The sequence below is a fragment of the Balearica regulorum genome, chromosome 1, assembly GCF_011004875.1.
Source record: "Balearica regulorum gibbericeps isolate bBalReg1 chromosome 1, bBalReg1.pri, whole genome shotgun sequence".
Lineage (NCBI taxonomy): Eukaryota > Metazoa > Chordata > Aves > Gruiformes > Gruidae > Balearica > Balearica regulorum.
This window is the reverse complement of record NC_046184.1, coordinates 94,095,891-94,113,395: the sequence shown is the minus strand read 5'-3', so window position 1 is coordinate 94,113,395 and position 17,505 is coordinate 94,095,891. Positions and strand designations below refer to the sequence as shown.

The 17,505-nt window shown below is 38.2% G+C and overlaps 1 protein-coding gene across 1 annotated transcript in view; it reads left to right on the top strand.

Annotated features, from left to right (window-relative positions):
• Positions 1-5,635: 5,635 nt before the first annotated feature.
• LOC104631546 (target of Nesh-SH3) overlaps positions 5,636-17,505 on the top strand; it is a 164,967-nt gene continuing 153,097 nt past the window's right edge. Inside the window, 1 exon segment of the mRNA XM_075766839.1 lies at positions 5,636-5,919. Coding sequence (XP_075622954.1) covers positions 5,841-5,919 — 79 coding nt within the window. The 5' untranslated portion in view covers positions 5,636-5,840.

Genomic DNA, 17,505 nt, shown 5'->3' with positions numbered 1-17,505 from the left:
AGGAGGTGACAGAGTAGACTCTTGTCAAGTTTTCAGGTGATGCAAAATTGGAATGACCACTTGATACTCTTGAGGGCAGGGCTGCCATTCAGAGGGACATAGGCAGGCTGGAGGAATGGGCTGGTGAGAATGTCATGAAATTCAGCAATGACAACTGCTGACAAGTCTTGTATCTGGGTGGGAATAACCCTGGCATGATACAGGCTGGAGACTGACTGGTTGGGGAGCAGCTCTGCTGAAAAGGACTTGGGGATCTCTTGGTGGACAGCAAGCGGCACAGGGGCCAGCAGTGGGCCCTGGCACCAAGGCAGTTAGTTCAACAGTGTCCTGGGCTGTACGTACAGGCGCATGGCCAGTAGGTTGAGGGAAGTAACTGTCCCCTACTACTCGCCGTTTGTTGGACCACGTATCTAGATAGTGTCCAGTGTTGGTCTCTCACCTTGCCCCCAAATAAGAGACAGACATCAGTAAACTCAGGCAAGTCCACTGAGGGGCAACCAAGATGTTCAGAGGCTGGAGCACTTGCCCTGTGAAGACAGGCTGAGGGAATGGCACTTTTTCAGTCAGGAAAAGAGGCAGCTACAGGGGACCTAAGAGCAGCCCTTCCGGTGCTTCCAAGGAGGTTGCCAAGAAGATGGAGCAAGGCTCCTCACAGTGTTGTGTAGTGGGAGCATGAGAGAAAATGGGCACAAGTTGAAACAAGGGAGATCTGGACTGGTTATAAGGGAAAAATGTTTTCCCCATGAGGATGGACAGGCAGTGGAGCAGGAGCCTATTGAGACTGTGCATGCTTCTTCCCTGGATTCTTTCAAGACCTGACTGTTACGAAATAATTTAAAAAGGCAAAATAAGCCCCAAATAAAATAATACAAAATGTTGAGATTGGGGAGGAGTTGACAACCTGAAATCAAACTGGTTCTCCATATGGTAGGTCATGATAATGTTGAAATTGCAGGAGTGAGTGTATTGGTTTATTTGAGTTACAAAGGGAACAATAAGATAATATAAAATTCATAGAGAAGCTAAATAAATGCTTTTGTTACCTCACTCAATGTCATGCAGAACTTTGGTGAAATGCACAGCCTGTTAGTAAAGGTGAGTCACTGTCTGAAATTACAAGTGTCAAATGAGTGAGTGGTGGAACAGTTTGATGAACTATGTAACAACATGTCACAAGAACCAGCTGTTCTGTCCATCCCTTTTGACTGGTTTTCTTCCTTTCACTTTGTCTATGATCCCATTCATTTGGAGATCTGGAACTCAGTTTAGGATCAGGATACTAGAATGCACTGACTGTCATTTTTGTGCTATCAAATGAAATACGTCTTACCTTTCGACTAATAGAATATGATCCTGTATTTTTGATAGCGTGAGAGTTCAAATGTTTGCTCATCAAAGTAAGAGTGGGGAAGTGGGAAAGAAGAAGTAATTGCAGACTCTCAGAGAGTAAAGATTTTCTTTTTTTCTTCTTTTTTAAGCAACATGTTTGAAAGAATGTTCTTTGGCATCTCTCTTTTCCTGAAGGCCTTTAGAGGAGATCCTGTGACATTTACAAGAAAGAGAGTCCAATAATTGAGTCACACACAAGAAAATGGTAATTATAATTATCATTTGTATAGCATATTTAAGACAAAGTCACTTCTCAAAAGTGAAAGGTACAGCACCAACCAGCAATGCTGTGAAAACAGATCAGATCTACTGCAAGTAAGTCCTTACTCGTAGAGAGCTCAGTACGGCATTATTGTGCTTTTCAGAGTGAAGATAGGATTTTGTTTTTTGAAGTTATGCTTTATACACTCTTCCTGCTTTAAATTAGAACAGTAAGGAGTTGAGTCACCTTGGCTTTTGCTTGTCAAAATAATCAGGAATGATAGGTGAATTGGAACTGAGCCCAAATCTCAACAAAAGCATATTCATATTTGGAAACAAAATGTAAAACCATGTCTCCTGCTCTCCTCTCCCTCCTTCCCCCCACCTTTTTATTTTCCTTCCCATACTCTTGTTTTCACTGTACTTGCTGGTCTGGGAACTATTAAAATAGAACTAGAAAAGCTCTGTTCTGCTCCCAGACTAGCTGTGATACCATCTTGTTGGAATCTCTGTTTTTGAAATCTACCCTAGAGAGACTCAGTTGAAGTTGCAGTACGCAAGTAAACTTTTGAGTTATGTGACTTCGTTACTTAAGCATTAATTTGGTACTGAAGATGAAGAGTCATTAGGGGATAAGAAGTTTTGACTTTTCCTGAACAAATTTGATCTGTTTGAGACTTTTCATAACTGCACTTACCTTGTTTATCTTGCCTTTTATGCTATAAGGTGTAACAACACAAAACTGTCATTAACTGAATCTTTTTTTAATGTTTTCTTTCTGAGAGGTCAAAGGATGGTGTCGTGGTTTAACCCGGCAGGCAGCTAAAACAACCACAGAGCCGTTGGCTCACTACCCCCTGCTCCCAGTAGGATGGGGGGAGAGAATTGAAAATGGAAAAGGGGGAAAAAAAAGAGATAAAGACAATTTAATAGGACAGAAAAGGAAGATAATAATATACAAAATAAGTGATAAAAACAGCACAATTGCTCACCACCCAAAGTCAATGGTTTGCAAGACCCTGAGCTGCCCTGCCTCCCAACCCACCCCACTGGTTATATATGAAAGATGACATATGGAATATCGCTTTGGCCAGTTTGGGTCAGCTGTTCTGGCTGTGTCCCCTCCCAGCTTCTTGGGCACCCCCTGCCCTCTTGTTGGCAGGCCACTATGAGAAGCTGAAAAGTCCTTGACTGCTTGGCAACAGCTGAAAACATCAGTGTGTTATCAACGTTATTCTCACCCTAAATCCAAAGCACAGCACTATACCAGCTGCTAGGAAGAAAATTAACTCTATCCCTGCCAAAACCAGGATAGCTGGGTAATATAATTCCAGGTTTGTGTGGATAAGCAAAACCTGAGGAACTCCTGGGTTAGGTAATTTCTGCTGTGAAGTGTGACGTACAGTTTTTATTTGTGAACTGAAACCAGATGCTGTCTCTGTTTAAAAGGAGATTGTGGAGCAGCCTTCCAACAAGAGGAGAAATCTGATACCTGAACAGGATTATGGAAGCATCCAGTAGTGCAACATAGTGTTTGAAGTCCCAGGAACTCCCTTCTGTTCTCATATTTGGTTTTTCACTGCAGTGATGAGCATCCAGTGAACAGCAGAGGAATTTAGGAAAGAGGAAAGCAAAAGCTGGTGTATTTTTTTTCATTTTTCATTTAACAAGGGTTAAAGGGTTTCTTAGGAAAGGTCACTCCTGTAAGAAAATAAGTAGACAAAATCACTGACCATATAGACAATGCAGATGCGGGGAAAATATTGGAAAAGTCTAAGAGTATTATATTACTGATTTTTGGACTCTCAGCATATATTTTACAGAAATTTATACTTGCATCTGCTTATCGAACCATAATTGCCCATGATGAAGCATATATGCTTGATAAGACAGGAGGAAAGGCATCATGACGTAGGTTTTTGAACTCAGGGCTGAGCAGAGCTGTTTCCTATGGGAATGATTAGAGGGAAAGGGACTTGGGATAGCCTGCCAGGGTTGCAAGAGGAAGGTTAAATGTCTCTATGGTGTACCAAACAAAGAAGAAGTGTTTGGATAACGCACAGGAAGAAGAGGAAAGGTGTAACTGGCAGCAGAGAAGGAAGTGGTTATGAAAGCAGGAATGGGAGTATATTTATCTCTGAGAGAAGGGATAAACCCCATTGTGTTAGGTAGCCAAATAAGTAATATGTTTCACTGAGATTTTTCTGAATAGAAGTTGACCTTTGTGTATTTTGTTGAAAGGTGTTGTGTGATCTTTAAAAGGAGAGTGGATTTGCCATAAGACAAACCAGTAGAGTCTACAGCAATTCGAAGACAGCTCTGTGTGACCAAGAAGTAATTTTCGCATTACTTCTCCTGAGAGACTACTCAATCAAATGATTGATTTCTTATTTTTAATTTTGAAGAGGAAAAAATAGAATGTGCTTTCTGGAGTATTTTTGAAAATAGTGTTTCAACTAAAAAAAGAATGGCACACTTGTTCTGTGTAGCCAGCTTTCTGTCATTTGAAACTCTTTTGCTGTCAGGTGTGATCAGTGTTTTGGGAGACTCCTGCCCAACTGTGTGACCTTTTAAATATCTTTTATTTCTTATCCAAATTGTACCTGTTGCATTTATCTGATCATAGTGTTCATACTCAAGATCTGAATCCTCCCAATGTTCCTTGAGGTTTGGGGATTTTGGGGAGGTCTGTCTATAATACTGACTTCCAACTTGCTATTCCCAGATTTGAGTGAGTGAATCAGAAAAAGGCTTCCTTATCTCAGAATTAGGCTGGAAAACCTTTCCATTGTCAAACTGTTTTGGTTTATAGCTCTGTGCTGTCCATACTGATTAGAAGAGCTTGAAAATCCTTGGTTTTGTCTCTAGGACCATTACTGTTAGCTTCTGTTTTGAAGTTCTTCCGGAAGTATGGAGTACATGGGGTCTTTTAAATACAGTACTACTCTTTTTTAAGAAATGCTCCTGTATGCTTTAATATATTACCCTTTTATTTTAAACTACTTTGTTTCTACCAGCCCAGGTACTAATACTGTGATTTTTGTCTGCTTATAGAGCACTGTATGAAAGTAGAATGATGTCAGGTTCAGGCAAGTGGGGAGTGGGAAAAGACCAAGCACACTGAAGAGCTTTATGTGTTCGAAGCAATGGATATGTTTGATTTTGGTGGTGGTTGTTTTGTTTTTTTCTTGTTGGGGACTTTTTTTTGGGAGGATGGGTGTTGGTTTTTTTGTTTTTCGTTGTTTGTTTTTTTTTTTTTTTTAAGGGAGAGATATCACTATTTACTTGACTAGATCTAATATCTTTTGGTATGTTTTCCAGATACAGAGACTAAATTCTTCCTTACTCAGTTGAACCTTTTTGTTCTGCTTCACCCTTTCCACCTTCTCAGTTGTGAGTAGGACCAAATTCTGTGCTTAGTCAGCTTATTGTAAACATTGAGTGAAACAGCTTTTAATGGAATAATGGAATTTCTTTTTCATATACTGTTATGTAACTGGTGAGAGGATCTAGCCCCTGGAAGGACATGCATTTGCTTCCAATGTGTATTGTGCCCACTGACTCACTGGACATGTGTGAAAGGGAAAAACATAAAATATGTTGCCAAAAATTGCCAAAATAAGATACAAGTGAAAAATAGACATTCAATTTTCTTCAAACACAGATCTTTTGCTGAATAAATATTTGATACCTGTTTATAATGTCAATGTCATGTCAAATTAAACTAGTGTTTATTTTGCCTGGGTGAAAGGCACATCTAGCCCAAATTAATCTTAAGCAAAATCTTGAGATTGCAAAAATACAGAGTTCAATATAGCAAACAGTTTTCTGAGTACTGCAAATGTTATTTTTGCATTTTAAGTCCAGCTTTCTTGGATAAAGCAGTGAAAATGTCTCTCAGATCAGTTTTCAGTTAATAGAAGTTTTGATATTCCTGGTTTTATTTGCATGAAATTTAAGTGATCAAATGGTAATCTCTCATTCTGAGTGGTGGAAAGACCTTGTAACAAACCCCAGAAAATTATTGCAGGGGGAGCCTGATAATATTTTTACTTTTTTTTAATGCTAATTCCTCCTTTTCCAGTGGGAGTGAATGATGTCATCCTGTCTCCTCCCACTGTGTAAACTAAGCTTGTGTCAAAGTGTTGCTGCCTCTTGTCACAGAGAGAACAGTTCACTTAAATGCAGCTGCAGTACTTTTGTGTGATACCTGTCAGAATCATTCCCAGTGCGAGGTTGGGTCTCTGACCATGATGTCAAGATTGGTCTTTCTCCTTTTCTGTGGATATATTGCACTAAACCTGGGAAATGCTCAGAAATTGCCAAGAGGCAAGTAGCTATGACAACTTTCTGGGTTTTTGTTTGTTTTTCTGTTGTTGGGGCTTTTTGTTTTTTTAATGCTTGTGTTTTGCCATGGAAATTTGCTTTCAACATGTTAGGAACGATGAAAGATAATGGAAAAGATGACAGAAAATCAGTTAACAGGGCAAGGTCCAGGTACAAGAGAGTAACTTTAAAGCTCTTGAATAAAACAAGCTCAAAGGTTTTCATGGTACCTTTTGACTCTAGTGAGAAGTACCATGAAACAAAGTAACTGTATTTAATGATTTTATAATGATTTAGAGAGCATTGTGCAGGTTTGTGGTTTATGATCTTAAAGAAAATGTGACTTAGAAGCACCCTGTGTTGTTGTTGGAAGATTTCAATTCTGTCTTGAAAGAACTTTTATACTTTCCCTTTATGTCCATCCTTAACAGTTCAGTAGGAATTTACTTTTGTAGGTCAGGTTGTATGCATTTTGAGAGAGAGAAATATGATTTATTAAAATTTCTACAAGAAGAAAAAGCCCCTCCAAACCTGTGTGAATATTTCTTTAACTATTCCTTTCTCCTGGAGTCTGGAAGTACAGTAGATTTGCAGAGCTGGCAGGGATCTCTTCTCTTCCTTGCTAATGTGACCCATGTAACGTTGGCATTTTACTAATATTTTATTACTGCAGGAAGAACAGCCATAGCATAAAATGAAAAGAATATTTCTATATCTAGATCGTAAACCACTTTGTAGTACCTTGGCATTAAAACAGCACTTTCCCAACTGTTTCTGTACTGCATGTAACGCTCTAACTTTGTAGAAGTGCTTGCTTGAGTCCACTGTATTTTGTAATGCATTTTACATCTGCAGCCTCCTGCAACCAGTAACATTTAGAAAGGAAGCTGTGATTTAGTTCCTTATGAGAACGTTTATTAAGAAATCAGCACTTTGGGGCTTCCTAGGAGATTGTTTCATAGATGGGGAACCTAAAAGTATTTTGGGGAGAAGAGGTGATTTTTCACCGTCCACTCCTCTCCAAGAGACTTTTTTTAAAGATTTTTTTTTTTTCTTCCCGGTGATGTTCTTTTGGAAGTGGCTTTCTTTTGAGTTCATCTTTTGGAACCAATGTGTAGTTTTCTGCATACTGCTAATAGTGGGGCAGTGTGTAGCCTGTGAGTAACAGATATGCGATTGTTCAAGTCAAGCAGACTGTAAGACCTTAGTTTTATCAAAAAAAGCAATCTACAAGTAAACTATTGTAGCAGAGGAGGATTAAGTTGAACAGAGAGGAACCTTGTATGTATTGCCTACTTTGAGGGAAGGAACTTTTCTAGGGCTTGCCTTTTTAAAGGGTTTCACTGGACTTCTTGCTCACTACCATAGAACAGTGGCTGTAAATTTATGTTAACTGTGAAATTCAGACAAAGCTACTGATCTACTGCAGTCAGTGAGAGATTAACTCTGGGATGCATTTTTTCATGTCCTAAAATAACATTGCAGAAGTGAAGTTCTGTTTGCCAAACACATAAAGCTGTGGGTGGAAACTTCATTTCATTTCATTTCAATGAAATAGGTTTTTTTTAAGATTCTCTCATTGCAGTGTTGAAACATCAGTCTAATTCTTTTGTTTGCGGGGATTATTATTTACATTGGACTGCACTGAAAAAACAAGTGTATTAGTACTTAGCTGTTACCTGGAAATGTTCAAAGGATTGTCTTTTTCTATAACACTTTTTTGTTTGATAGGGAGTACAGAATTTTTCAATAAGCAGTGTATGTGAATCTTAAAGTATTTTAAAAATAATGATATGTAGTGGTAGTATTCTGTTGAGGGCTACTCTGCCCTGCTAAGCAAGCTTGAATTCCAGTGAATTCCTGTGCTCTTCAAGTCACGAACTGTGTAACTGAGGCTCCGAAGTCACTCTTGCTCTATTGCGAACAGTGGAATCCATTTCAGAACTTGAGGGAGAATGATCTAGCCAAACAAACTCACTTTTCTGGTGGTGCAGGTACTCCTGTGAAAAGGTTATCATCAGTGTCAATCTTGCCGTTCTTACTACCGCTTTGGAATTCTGGTGCTCAAGTCTTCTCTCCAGGAGATGAAACACACTGATCCCTGGTCTCACGGACTGGGATTTCCTTTTGGTGATACAAGGTGGAAAGAACATCTTGCCTCCTGCAGCTGCAAAGGAACAGAGCCAGTACACCCTTTGGATGTCAGTGACTTCCAGAGCTATTTGAGAGATTGTGTGCAAATACGCTGTTCAGGAGGCTGGAACACACATGACTCCCTTTTCCCATACAGTTTTATACTTTCACCTCCACAAGTGTGTGTTTGACAAAGAATGACAAAGAAAATGTTGTTGCTGTTCTCATAGAGTGTTCTTTATTAAGAAATTATTTCTTTAATTATTTTTACTTCAAAAAATAAGGTACTGTTGGAGGAGTAGTTTGGAAATGCCTCTAACATGACTCAGAATCAGGGAAATGTCAGTTAAAATTTCCAGTGGAAACTTTATGCTGCTTCTGTGTATCCTGCATTATAATAGTTTTGCCTGTATAGAAAATATGCCTCTACTTATATCTGGTCCCAGTGTAGTGCCCTAAGCGCAGGTGAATGCCCTTTCTCTTGTAGTTCTTTGTCATATGAACTGTAGCAAATGAGAAGTGATGAGGCAGTTATAAGCTGGGTCATAATTCAGACTCTTTCTAAAATTAGGATTTTACAGGCATAAGCAAAGACAATGTAATTGGAAAGGGAAGGTTGTGAGTATTGTGTTTTACTGTAAAGGCAATGCCTTTTTTCAATTATGTTTGTGTTTTGTGAGTTCTGTTTGAGGGATCAGCTGCTAAGAAAATTCTGTGGTCAGTGCTTATGGAGATTGTGTGAGGGGTCACAGGGCAGCAGGGCAGGAGATGATGGTATGATTTGGGCTGGTGTTTTGTCAAGCGTTTAAGCAACTGTTCCTTCAACGATGTCCAGCTTCTAAGCCTTTCTTTTTCATCAGAAAGAAGAGAGATCTGGACATTTACCACTTAATTTTGTCTCTTCCCTTATGCCACTATGCCAGTGCCATCCAACATGTTATTGTTCAGTTGAACACTGTTGCACTTGAAATATTTTAATGATGGGTGGAAGCAGTTGCAATGCATAGGTATCAGAGTTATAACTTGTCATACTTTCTCTAATTCTTATGGTTCTGCATAACAGAAACGTTCCATCCTTGAAGAATGCAGCATCGTCACTCTAGACAAGAACTGAGTAAAGACAAAAAGTCTCACCTTTAGAGACAGTTGGTAAGCATCCTGAATCTGAGAGGGAAATGAAAAAGCAAAAGCCACAGAACCAAGAATAAACAAGTTACAGGACATAATCCACAAGATTGTACTGCCTTGTAAACTGTGTTTTATTGGCATTTTTCCAGCTGGATCTGATACAAATGTTGTTGAAGGCCACAGTTGTGGAACAAGTTCTTAATGTTCGGTAAAACAGCATTTCATGGTTTTGATTTTGCCAGTTGACTTTCCAGTTACAACACAGATGTGTGTAGAAATGCACTTTTTCACAATAATCTGTTTCTGATAGCTTTTGTGTATCTTCATGTTCTATTTCTCTTTGTTAGAGTTGAAAAGAATTTGGGGTTGATCTCTTCTTATAAACTTACAGCTTTATGAAGTTTTTATAAAGAAGAGTTTGAATGTTTTACTGGTTTGGTTTTGGTTTTTTTCCCCCCATGTTTCTGACCTCTGTGGTTTTCCTACTATTTGTATTAGTCATCAGGTAGATTGGAATTCAGGCCCATCCTTGTTCTGTTTTCCAGGATTCAAGTCTGTCTTGTTCTGCTTTCCAGGAAGGGCTTAGGAAACCTTAATTCACCTTCCTCCTGGTTGCTGTCCTCTTAGGGAAAAAGAGTACAGACTTGACGTTCCTCATGGGACCAAGTGAAAGAGCCTAATTTACAGACTCATGTAGGGAAAACCAGATCTAAAACTTTCTTGTTTCCACAGTTGTCAACTGTGGGGATAAGTGAGAAAAATAATAATTTTACTCTAAGCTGCTGTTTTGGGGTTTTTTTGTTTGTTTGTTTGGTAAGTATACAGGAATGTTAGAAAATATGGTAGATAACTACTAGCTAAGATAAGATTTGTGTTTATGGTAATTACAACTGACATCCCTTTGAGAGTCAATGCTGTATTTACAGTATACTTCCAAACTTACCATTGACATTTGTGAAAGAAGTGGGCTAATTTTATTCATGGCTAAATTTACTGGCTATGCTATGTTATGTAATACTTCTTCCTAACCAGAGGTTAAACTCGGCATGTGTTTTCACTTACTGGTGTCAAGCAGTTAAAACAATGTTGAGTTATTTCAGTGTATCACAGTCATTACACTGCAACAGCCAAACCTTCATCTTTAAACATTTGTGTCGTCCCGTGTCCATCTGCCCCCCCCGGAGTCCCCCTTTGATAGCTGTAGGATAGCAGGGAAAAGTCTCTTGAAAGTTGTTGAGGTTTTATTGTTGTTTTTGTTTGTTGTTTTGGGGGGTTTTAACATGTAGTGAAGCTGGCATATCAAAATGTCACAAAAGGAGTGAAATGACATGTGGTTTATATATTGCTTTCTCCATGGCTTACAAAACATCTTTCTGGGAACTATTTTTCAAAATACACAATGCATTAACCTTTAAAAAACATACTCTAATGAGGAAGGGCCAGTTTGGACTAAACTATTGAACTTCATTTTTTTGTGTGTCTGGAAAGAGAAGTGCAAAATTAATTTGATTTGTGTGAAATACTTCTCTTATTTTTAATGGCACGTAAATAACAGTAAAGCCCTATAAGAAATTTCAAAGGGATCCTTTATCTGGTATAATTGAGTGGCTAGCATTTTCAGTTGGTAGATCTGTCACAGCAAATTTGGCTCATTCTTTGCTGAAAATGAAAACAACCCATAAGAATGTTGCCATTATAGCATCCCATTTAATCAAAGTTATCTTATCATGCAGACAGTTGTGTCCTAGGATCGCACAAAAAACGTATCAAAACCCAGTATTGAACGTCAGGCTTCTGAGTTCAAAGATAATCTGTAATACCAGAATTCCATTTTTATACTGGCACAGGCAGTGGTGTGATAGTGTGGTGATACATATGGGTGGACTCTGCCAGGATTAAATTCCATAGCATATGAATGCCTCTTAAATGATCTCACTGCTTGGTAATCTCTGTAGCCTTCCACCTCTTCATTTTAATTTTAATGTTCCCAAGTATCTCTGAACATTATTTTTCAGTCCTCCTCCATTTAATCTTTTGTATCTAGCCATTCCAGCAGGACAAGCTACATAACTCACTTGAGGGCAGAGCTGTAGGCTAAATCCTGCTGTTGTTCTTCAGCCAGACCTACTGTATATGGATAGTATAGTCTGTATATTATGACTGGTGGCACTGTGAATGGTCAATGGGTCTGAGGCTTCTTTGGAGCGTTTGGGCTTACCAGATGTGTACTGCACATCACATGTACAAACAGAAAGCCTTGTCTGCTCCAGGGAAAAATAAAAATGGCTAGCAGCGACCTGCCATAGTCAGAAATGTTCATACAGCTCCTGGTAGATTTCTTTTCCTTGGGGAAATTCAAGTGCAGACTTGAAATTGTTGGTAAGCGGGATAAATTTGTTGCTGTGGAGTGTTCTTGACTACTGCCTTTTGCAGGAGGTGAGACTTACTCACTGGCATGGATTGTGCAGCAATGTCACATTAAATCTTGGTGTGAGGAGAGGCAGGTATTAGTGTTCTGCAAAGGCAGTGGCCTAAAATAGTGCCATTAGCGAAACAGCCCAGTCTGTAGTCTGCTCCCAAGTGGAAGAGAGCAGCCGGAAGCAGGCCAGATGCCACTCAAGCTTGCCTGTCAGGCCATAATTCAAATGTCCTTAGAAACTGGTTTTTCTACAATACAGGCCAGCATGTATGTAGTACAAGTTTGCTTTATGAAATATATATTTGTCCTGTTTTGCTGTGAGGATAGTGTTCGTGCAAATGACTACTGACGGCATCATGAATCAAACCCTTGTGCGGCCAAGGCCTGAGCCAACTTGCCCAGCACAGCTGTCCCTCAAAATGTACCAATCATGTGCCGTTATACTCTGGCTAAATCAAACTTAAGCCTCCCCGCTTGAGCAAACCAGTGTGTGTTATGTCAGGGTGAAGAAAAACCAGGTCAAGTTTTGAACCACCAAGTGAATTTCTACTGTTGATGAAGTTGTGATTGTAACCGCAATGGTCACCAGAATTAAATGGCTTTGCACTCATTGCTTAACCAAAGTGATGTCATCAGAATGTGCAGATATTCAGGTGAGCTTACATAAGGATGGTCATGTTAAGAATATCAACCCAGAGTCTTCGCCACTTCAGAGTTGCCGAATAAAATGCTGGTAAAGACATGAGGCACTACCTGGTGGAGATACTAGATCTAAAGGCAGGGAAGTAGGGAATGCTTTTAAATTTTTTTTTAAATTTTTAATATTTTTTATTTTTAAATTTTTTTAAATTTTTTTAAATTAGAAGATAGCTACTCTTCTTCCAGTCTGGAGGGGAGCATTTGCTGCACTTGTTCAGAGGTTGGTAGACAAAATCTAACCTCTGTTTTGTGAAATACTTCAGAGTTGTTGCTGAGATCCATCACTCTGTAATGATGTGATATTCTTTAGAGTTTTTTCTGGAAAAAAAAACATTATGCAAGTGAATTCACAGTTTTTTCTTAGGCTAATTGTAGCCATCATTTTTATGCAAACCCTATTTACCTTGAACAAACGTGTCACGGCAGCAGGGCTCCATGTGAATAAATCCACTTCAATAAAACCAGGCATAATGAAGTACCTAAACCTCTGTGTGTAAATTTGATTTTTATTTATTTTTTTGTGTGAGGTGTGCTAACATTAGAGTGTTACTGTCTGTACTTAATAAGGGATTGTAATTCAGTGCTATCATTCAAGCCAGAGAGTCAATGGCAAAATGGATTCTCAAAGTGAGAGGGAATTTGTTTTGTAGGGCTATTTCTGCATTTTTGTATAGTTCTAATTTTTTGCATTATTCTTGAAATCTGCTCATGAAAAGCATGATTTAATAAAGCAGTAAGAGATTGTAATATTCTTTCCTATCACCAGCAATTGTGGCATTAGTTTATGAATCTATAAATGGCCACAGAGTGCGTGATATGAGTTTACATAATTAATACTTTTGGAACCTGGCCAGTTTTAGAGGACTGGCAGTGTATGTGGGATAACTTTATTTTTAAACTTGCATAGAGAAAAGTATTTTCTCCTTTTGTCAGCTGCTTGCCTCTGCTTTATATTAATTATTCGTTTTAATTTCTCTTTCTATGATGTAGAAGTCTGGAATCATTTTAGAACACACAAAATTGGGGTTGGTTCAAAAATACAAATATGTAAACTTGAAATGTCCCAGAAGGTTGTTTTCTGACTCAGAAGTGAAAACATTTTCTGGCAGTTTTGATTCCCTCATTACCATGGTTCAAGCCTATACATGAACAAGAAAAATGCACAGTGAGAAAAATGCAAGACTTTCAGACCTTACAACTTTTCTTTTTAATTCTCAGTGTATCTGTACAACATGCATAACCATATGCTGAAAATAAAGGAATGGGCACAGTAGTCTGAAAGTTGGTAAGAAATTGAGCTTTGGGATACAAATAATAGGAAGAAAACTGTTGTCTGAGCTGGAAATTTTGGCAGAGTTCCATTATCTCTGGCTCACACAAACATTGAAGTGGTTGGATTAAATGGTAGGGCACAGTTTTTATTTATAGCACAGTGTACGCTGAAGCATAGCTTGTTAACATAGTTAGGGAAATGGCTGCAGTCAGGTTTGAGTACCATGAATTCTCTTAGTTTGATGGAGAGCTGTCTCATGTAAAAGTGAGGGGATTGCACGTTTAGCTGGAATCAGTAGGTCTCCCTCCTTTGTCCTAATGCTTATTAACAGCTATTTACTGTTGTGAACACAACTATGAAATTGCTCCGCACTGGTAGTCTGTTATTTGCTCCCATACTGATGAGAACCAGCTTCTAGCTATGCAGTGACAAAATCATAAACATAAATACTTCCACCTCTTCAGTATTTCTTCCTTTTTGTTTTAATTATGAGGAAGGCAAAATCAATTCTAATAGAAATGTTTTCCTGCTCATGTTGATTATTCAGTGTTCTTTACTAGGCAATAAATCTGCTGTGACTTAATTGGTGGTATAGTAGTTAATTTATGTTGTCTGTTTATCAAGTTTTTTTATATACATCAAAAATAAGATTTTTTTTTTTTTAAAGGATTGAAATACTAATTATGGAAAGCTTTTGAGCTAAAGAACTTGTTTTCAATTTTGGACAGATTTTGTGATTTTTTTTTTTTTTTCTCTAATGGAACATTTAGACTAAACCTGCACACAAGTAAGCAAGTCATGAGGGTGATTTCTCACAGACTTTCTAGCACACAGAGGCATGTGCACACAAAATTGTTGTGGGATTGAGTGAATTTTTGGTAAATGCATTGCATCAAAAATTATTTGTTTCAATCTTCCAGGCTTGTATCAATCCCCGTATTTGCTCAGTTTCAGTTAAGATGGTCAAATTACAGTTGATAAAACCATTTGTATGTTGTTAATATGCAGTAATGAATTCTTAGAAAGCAACGTTTCTCAATTATGTAACAGATGTTTATCGTGTTCCCTTTCAACTCAAAAATAGTTACAGAATTACCAATGGACATCATATGCTATTAGTATATTTATTTGAAGGGAATGTAAAGTTGTTCGTAATATTAAGGCTGAGGAAGAATTACAGATGTTCCACAAAGGAAATGGATAATCCTTATTATGCCCTATTTCAGTGTAGAAATCTCAGGCATTTTGAATATTTTTTTCCCATGACCTGGCTTTTTTAGATTTCCCCCCCTCATCCCCCCCACCCCTTAATTTGCTTTTGTAGTGTTAAAACATTTGTCAGTTGTCAAACAAAACTGGCATGGGAAAGACCATCTCATTTTAAAATTCTATGAAGTCATGAAGTAATGTTTATGTACTTTATATACTCTTAAGTCAGAGAACATTCCTTGGGAATTAATGTAATCTACTGCACACTGGGTTACAAGATGAGTGATGAGGGACACATAACTTTCTACATACCATAAATTCTCCATGAACAATTGGATACATGCCTGAGTGAAGTACAAGTAGAAATGCAATATCAGTCATACACAGATTGCCTAGCCGATGGGTCTATGCATAGGTGTACATGCCCCTGCCCTTCCTTTTGTGTACCTGACAGTGTTTTCTTTATTGGCATTTTCTTTTTCTTTCAATAAAACATTAGATGGAGGAAAAAAAACCCAAACCTAAATATGGACATAGAAAAATGAGTTATTCCTCACTGCTTTCGTACGTCTCTGTAGATAAAAGGCAGTGTGGTGAAAATGGAGCAGCTGATGTAATGGATATAGAATTTGGAAATAGAGAACGTGGACTCTATATTGTCTGTCATATCCTGGGTAGGAAGGAAAATAGGTGAGAGAACAGATGAAACACTTTATAGTAGCAAAAATAAGTATTTGTGACTTATCTTAGTACTCCCTTAATCATAGACATAGCTTTTATTTTACATGTTGTATACTTACTCTGTTTTCCTTTTTTTTTTCTCTAATACATTGATTTAGAACATTTTACTTCATATTTTAGTTTTCTTAAGACGAGTTAACAATGCCTCTGCTTCACAAGGCGTTTATAGTGCTGAAAAAAATTTCTGCCAGATTTTGGAATTTGATATTACTTCCAAAAATCATAAAGTATTTATCTTATTAGTAATTTCTATTTTCACCCTCTTGATTTAAAGATTTACTGGAAGTCTTGCTTCTTTCTTCAGACATTTGCTTGAACTGTAGAAGCTTTCCTTAGATCTCTGCAAACTCAGAATGTGGAACAATATAGAAGATGATAAACAGGGACATCTGTGATTTTTCTCAATCTGTTCTTTTTTTTTTTTTTAAATACGAAGCCAGGTCGTCAGTCTTGAGATCCATGTCATCTAGTGGTGCAAGATGAGATAAATTTTCCAGCTGGAAAAACTATATCCAGTTGGAATCAACCCTTAGAGGACTTGTCTGTATCCAACAAGTCTCACAGACATGTGTGAGAATGTTCGGGTTGGAGACCAAGAGCATAAATGAAACCACTTTATTTTGACTGCTCTGTTTGAAACACTGAGCAATTTTTAAATTTTTTTTGGTTTGTGCCTGTAACTTTATAAACTGAAAGGGAATAACCGGTTGAAAGCTTTGCTGATAGACTTGAAGGCCTTGACAAGACCAAATAGCAGTTCTCCGAAGCACAACAGCATTTCATATTTGATTACTGGTTTTATTAAGTGATGAAGTTTGCTTCTTCTTTCTGAGTTTAGCATGTGATGTACAGCAACACCTAAGAATTCTTATGTATGCTTCAGATATTTAATTGCTTTATCAGCTGTCTGCCTCTGAAAAGCAGAGAACTTATTCCAAAGTCAAAACACAGAATATTGCAAGCACCGTTGCCAAGTGCACATCCAAAGCTATTAGTCCTTGCACTATTTGAAGTCCTGTATGTGTTCGATATTAGAAGATTTTGAGCAGAGAACTCAGATACTTTGCATGATCATATGATGGTTGCAATGTTGGAAGTGAAAAGCCATCGTGACTTCAGAGAAGGGACGATCCCATTCTGTTTTCATCTTTTGATGCATATAATTTTAAAGAGGCCTGTTTCAACTTTACACAGCATAATGGGGGATTTATAAACAGAAATTAAATCCCGTTAGACAATAGGAAGGTACTAAGTACCTTCTTACAAGCTTGCATACATTTAAGAATTGTTAAATGTCTTGTGCTGTCATGGGCATGGTCCCTACATATGCAATCTCAATATGATGGCCAGATTGTACTTCTCTGTTTTCTAGATGTTTCTGCTAGAAATACATTATTACCTTCTGATGAAATACTGGTTTCTGTTCAAGGATGTCTTATTTTAGATACCTTTTATTTGATCTTTTGAGAACCTGTGAACTAAACCACAGCCTGGACTGTCATTCTCCCAAAATGGGCATGAGTGTGTTTACTTAAATATTAAATCTTGACAGAGGAACAAACCATTCAAACTCACTGATGCATCGGGATTGCAGCAGTGTCTGTCTCACTAATTGCACTGCCATCTAGAAAGATGCTTTAGGAAGGTAGCTTGATGGGTACCTATTTCTGAATGTGTGTCTCAAGCTAGTTTGTCTCCCTTCAGTTTGAAAGCAGATCATTACGTAAAACTCATCTGCTTTTATTTGCCCAACCCAAGGTCTTTCCCAAGTGTACACAAATCACAAAACATTCTCCCTCACTGAAATGAGTTTAGGAATTACTGTGGATCAGAAAGACTATTGTCATGGTTTAGCCCCAGCTGGCAGCTGAGCACCACGCGGCCCCTCGCTCACCCTCCCCCTTCCCCCGGTGGGATGGGGAAGAGAATGGGAAGACAAAGGCAAAACCTCGTGGGTTGAGATGACAGTTTACTGGGACAGCAAAGG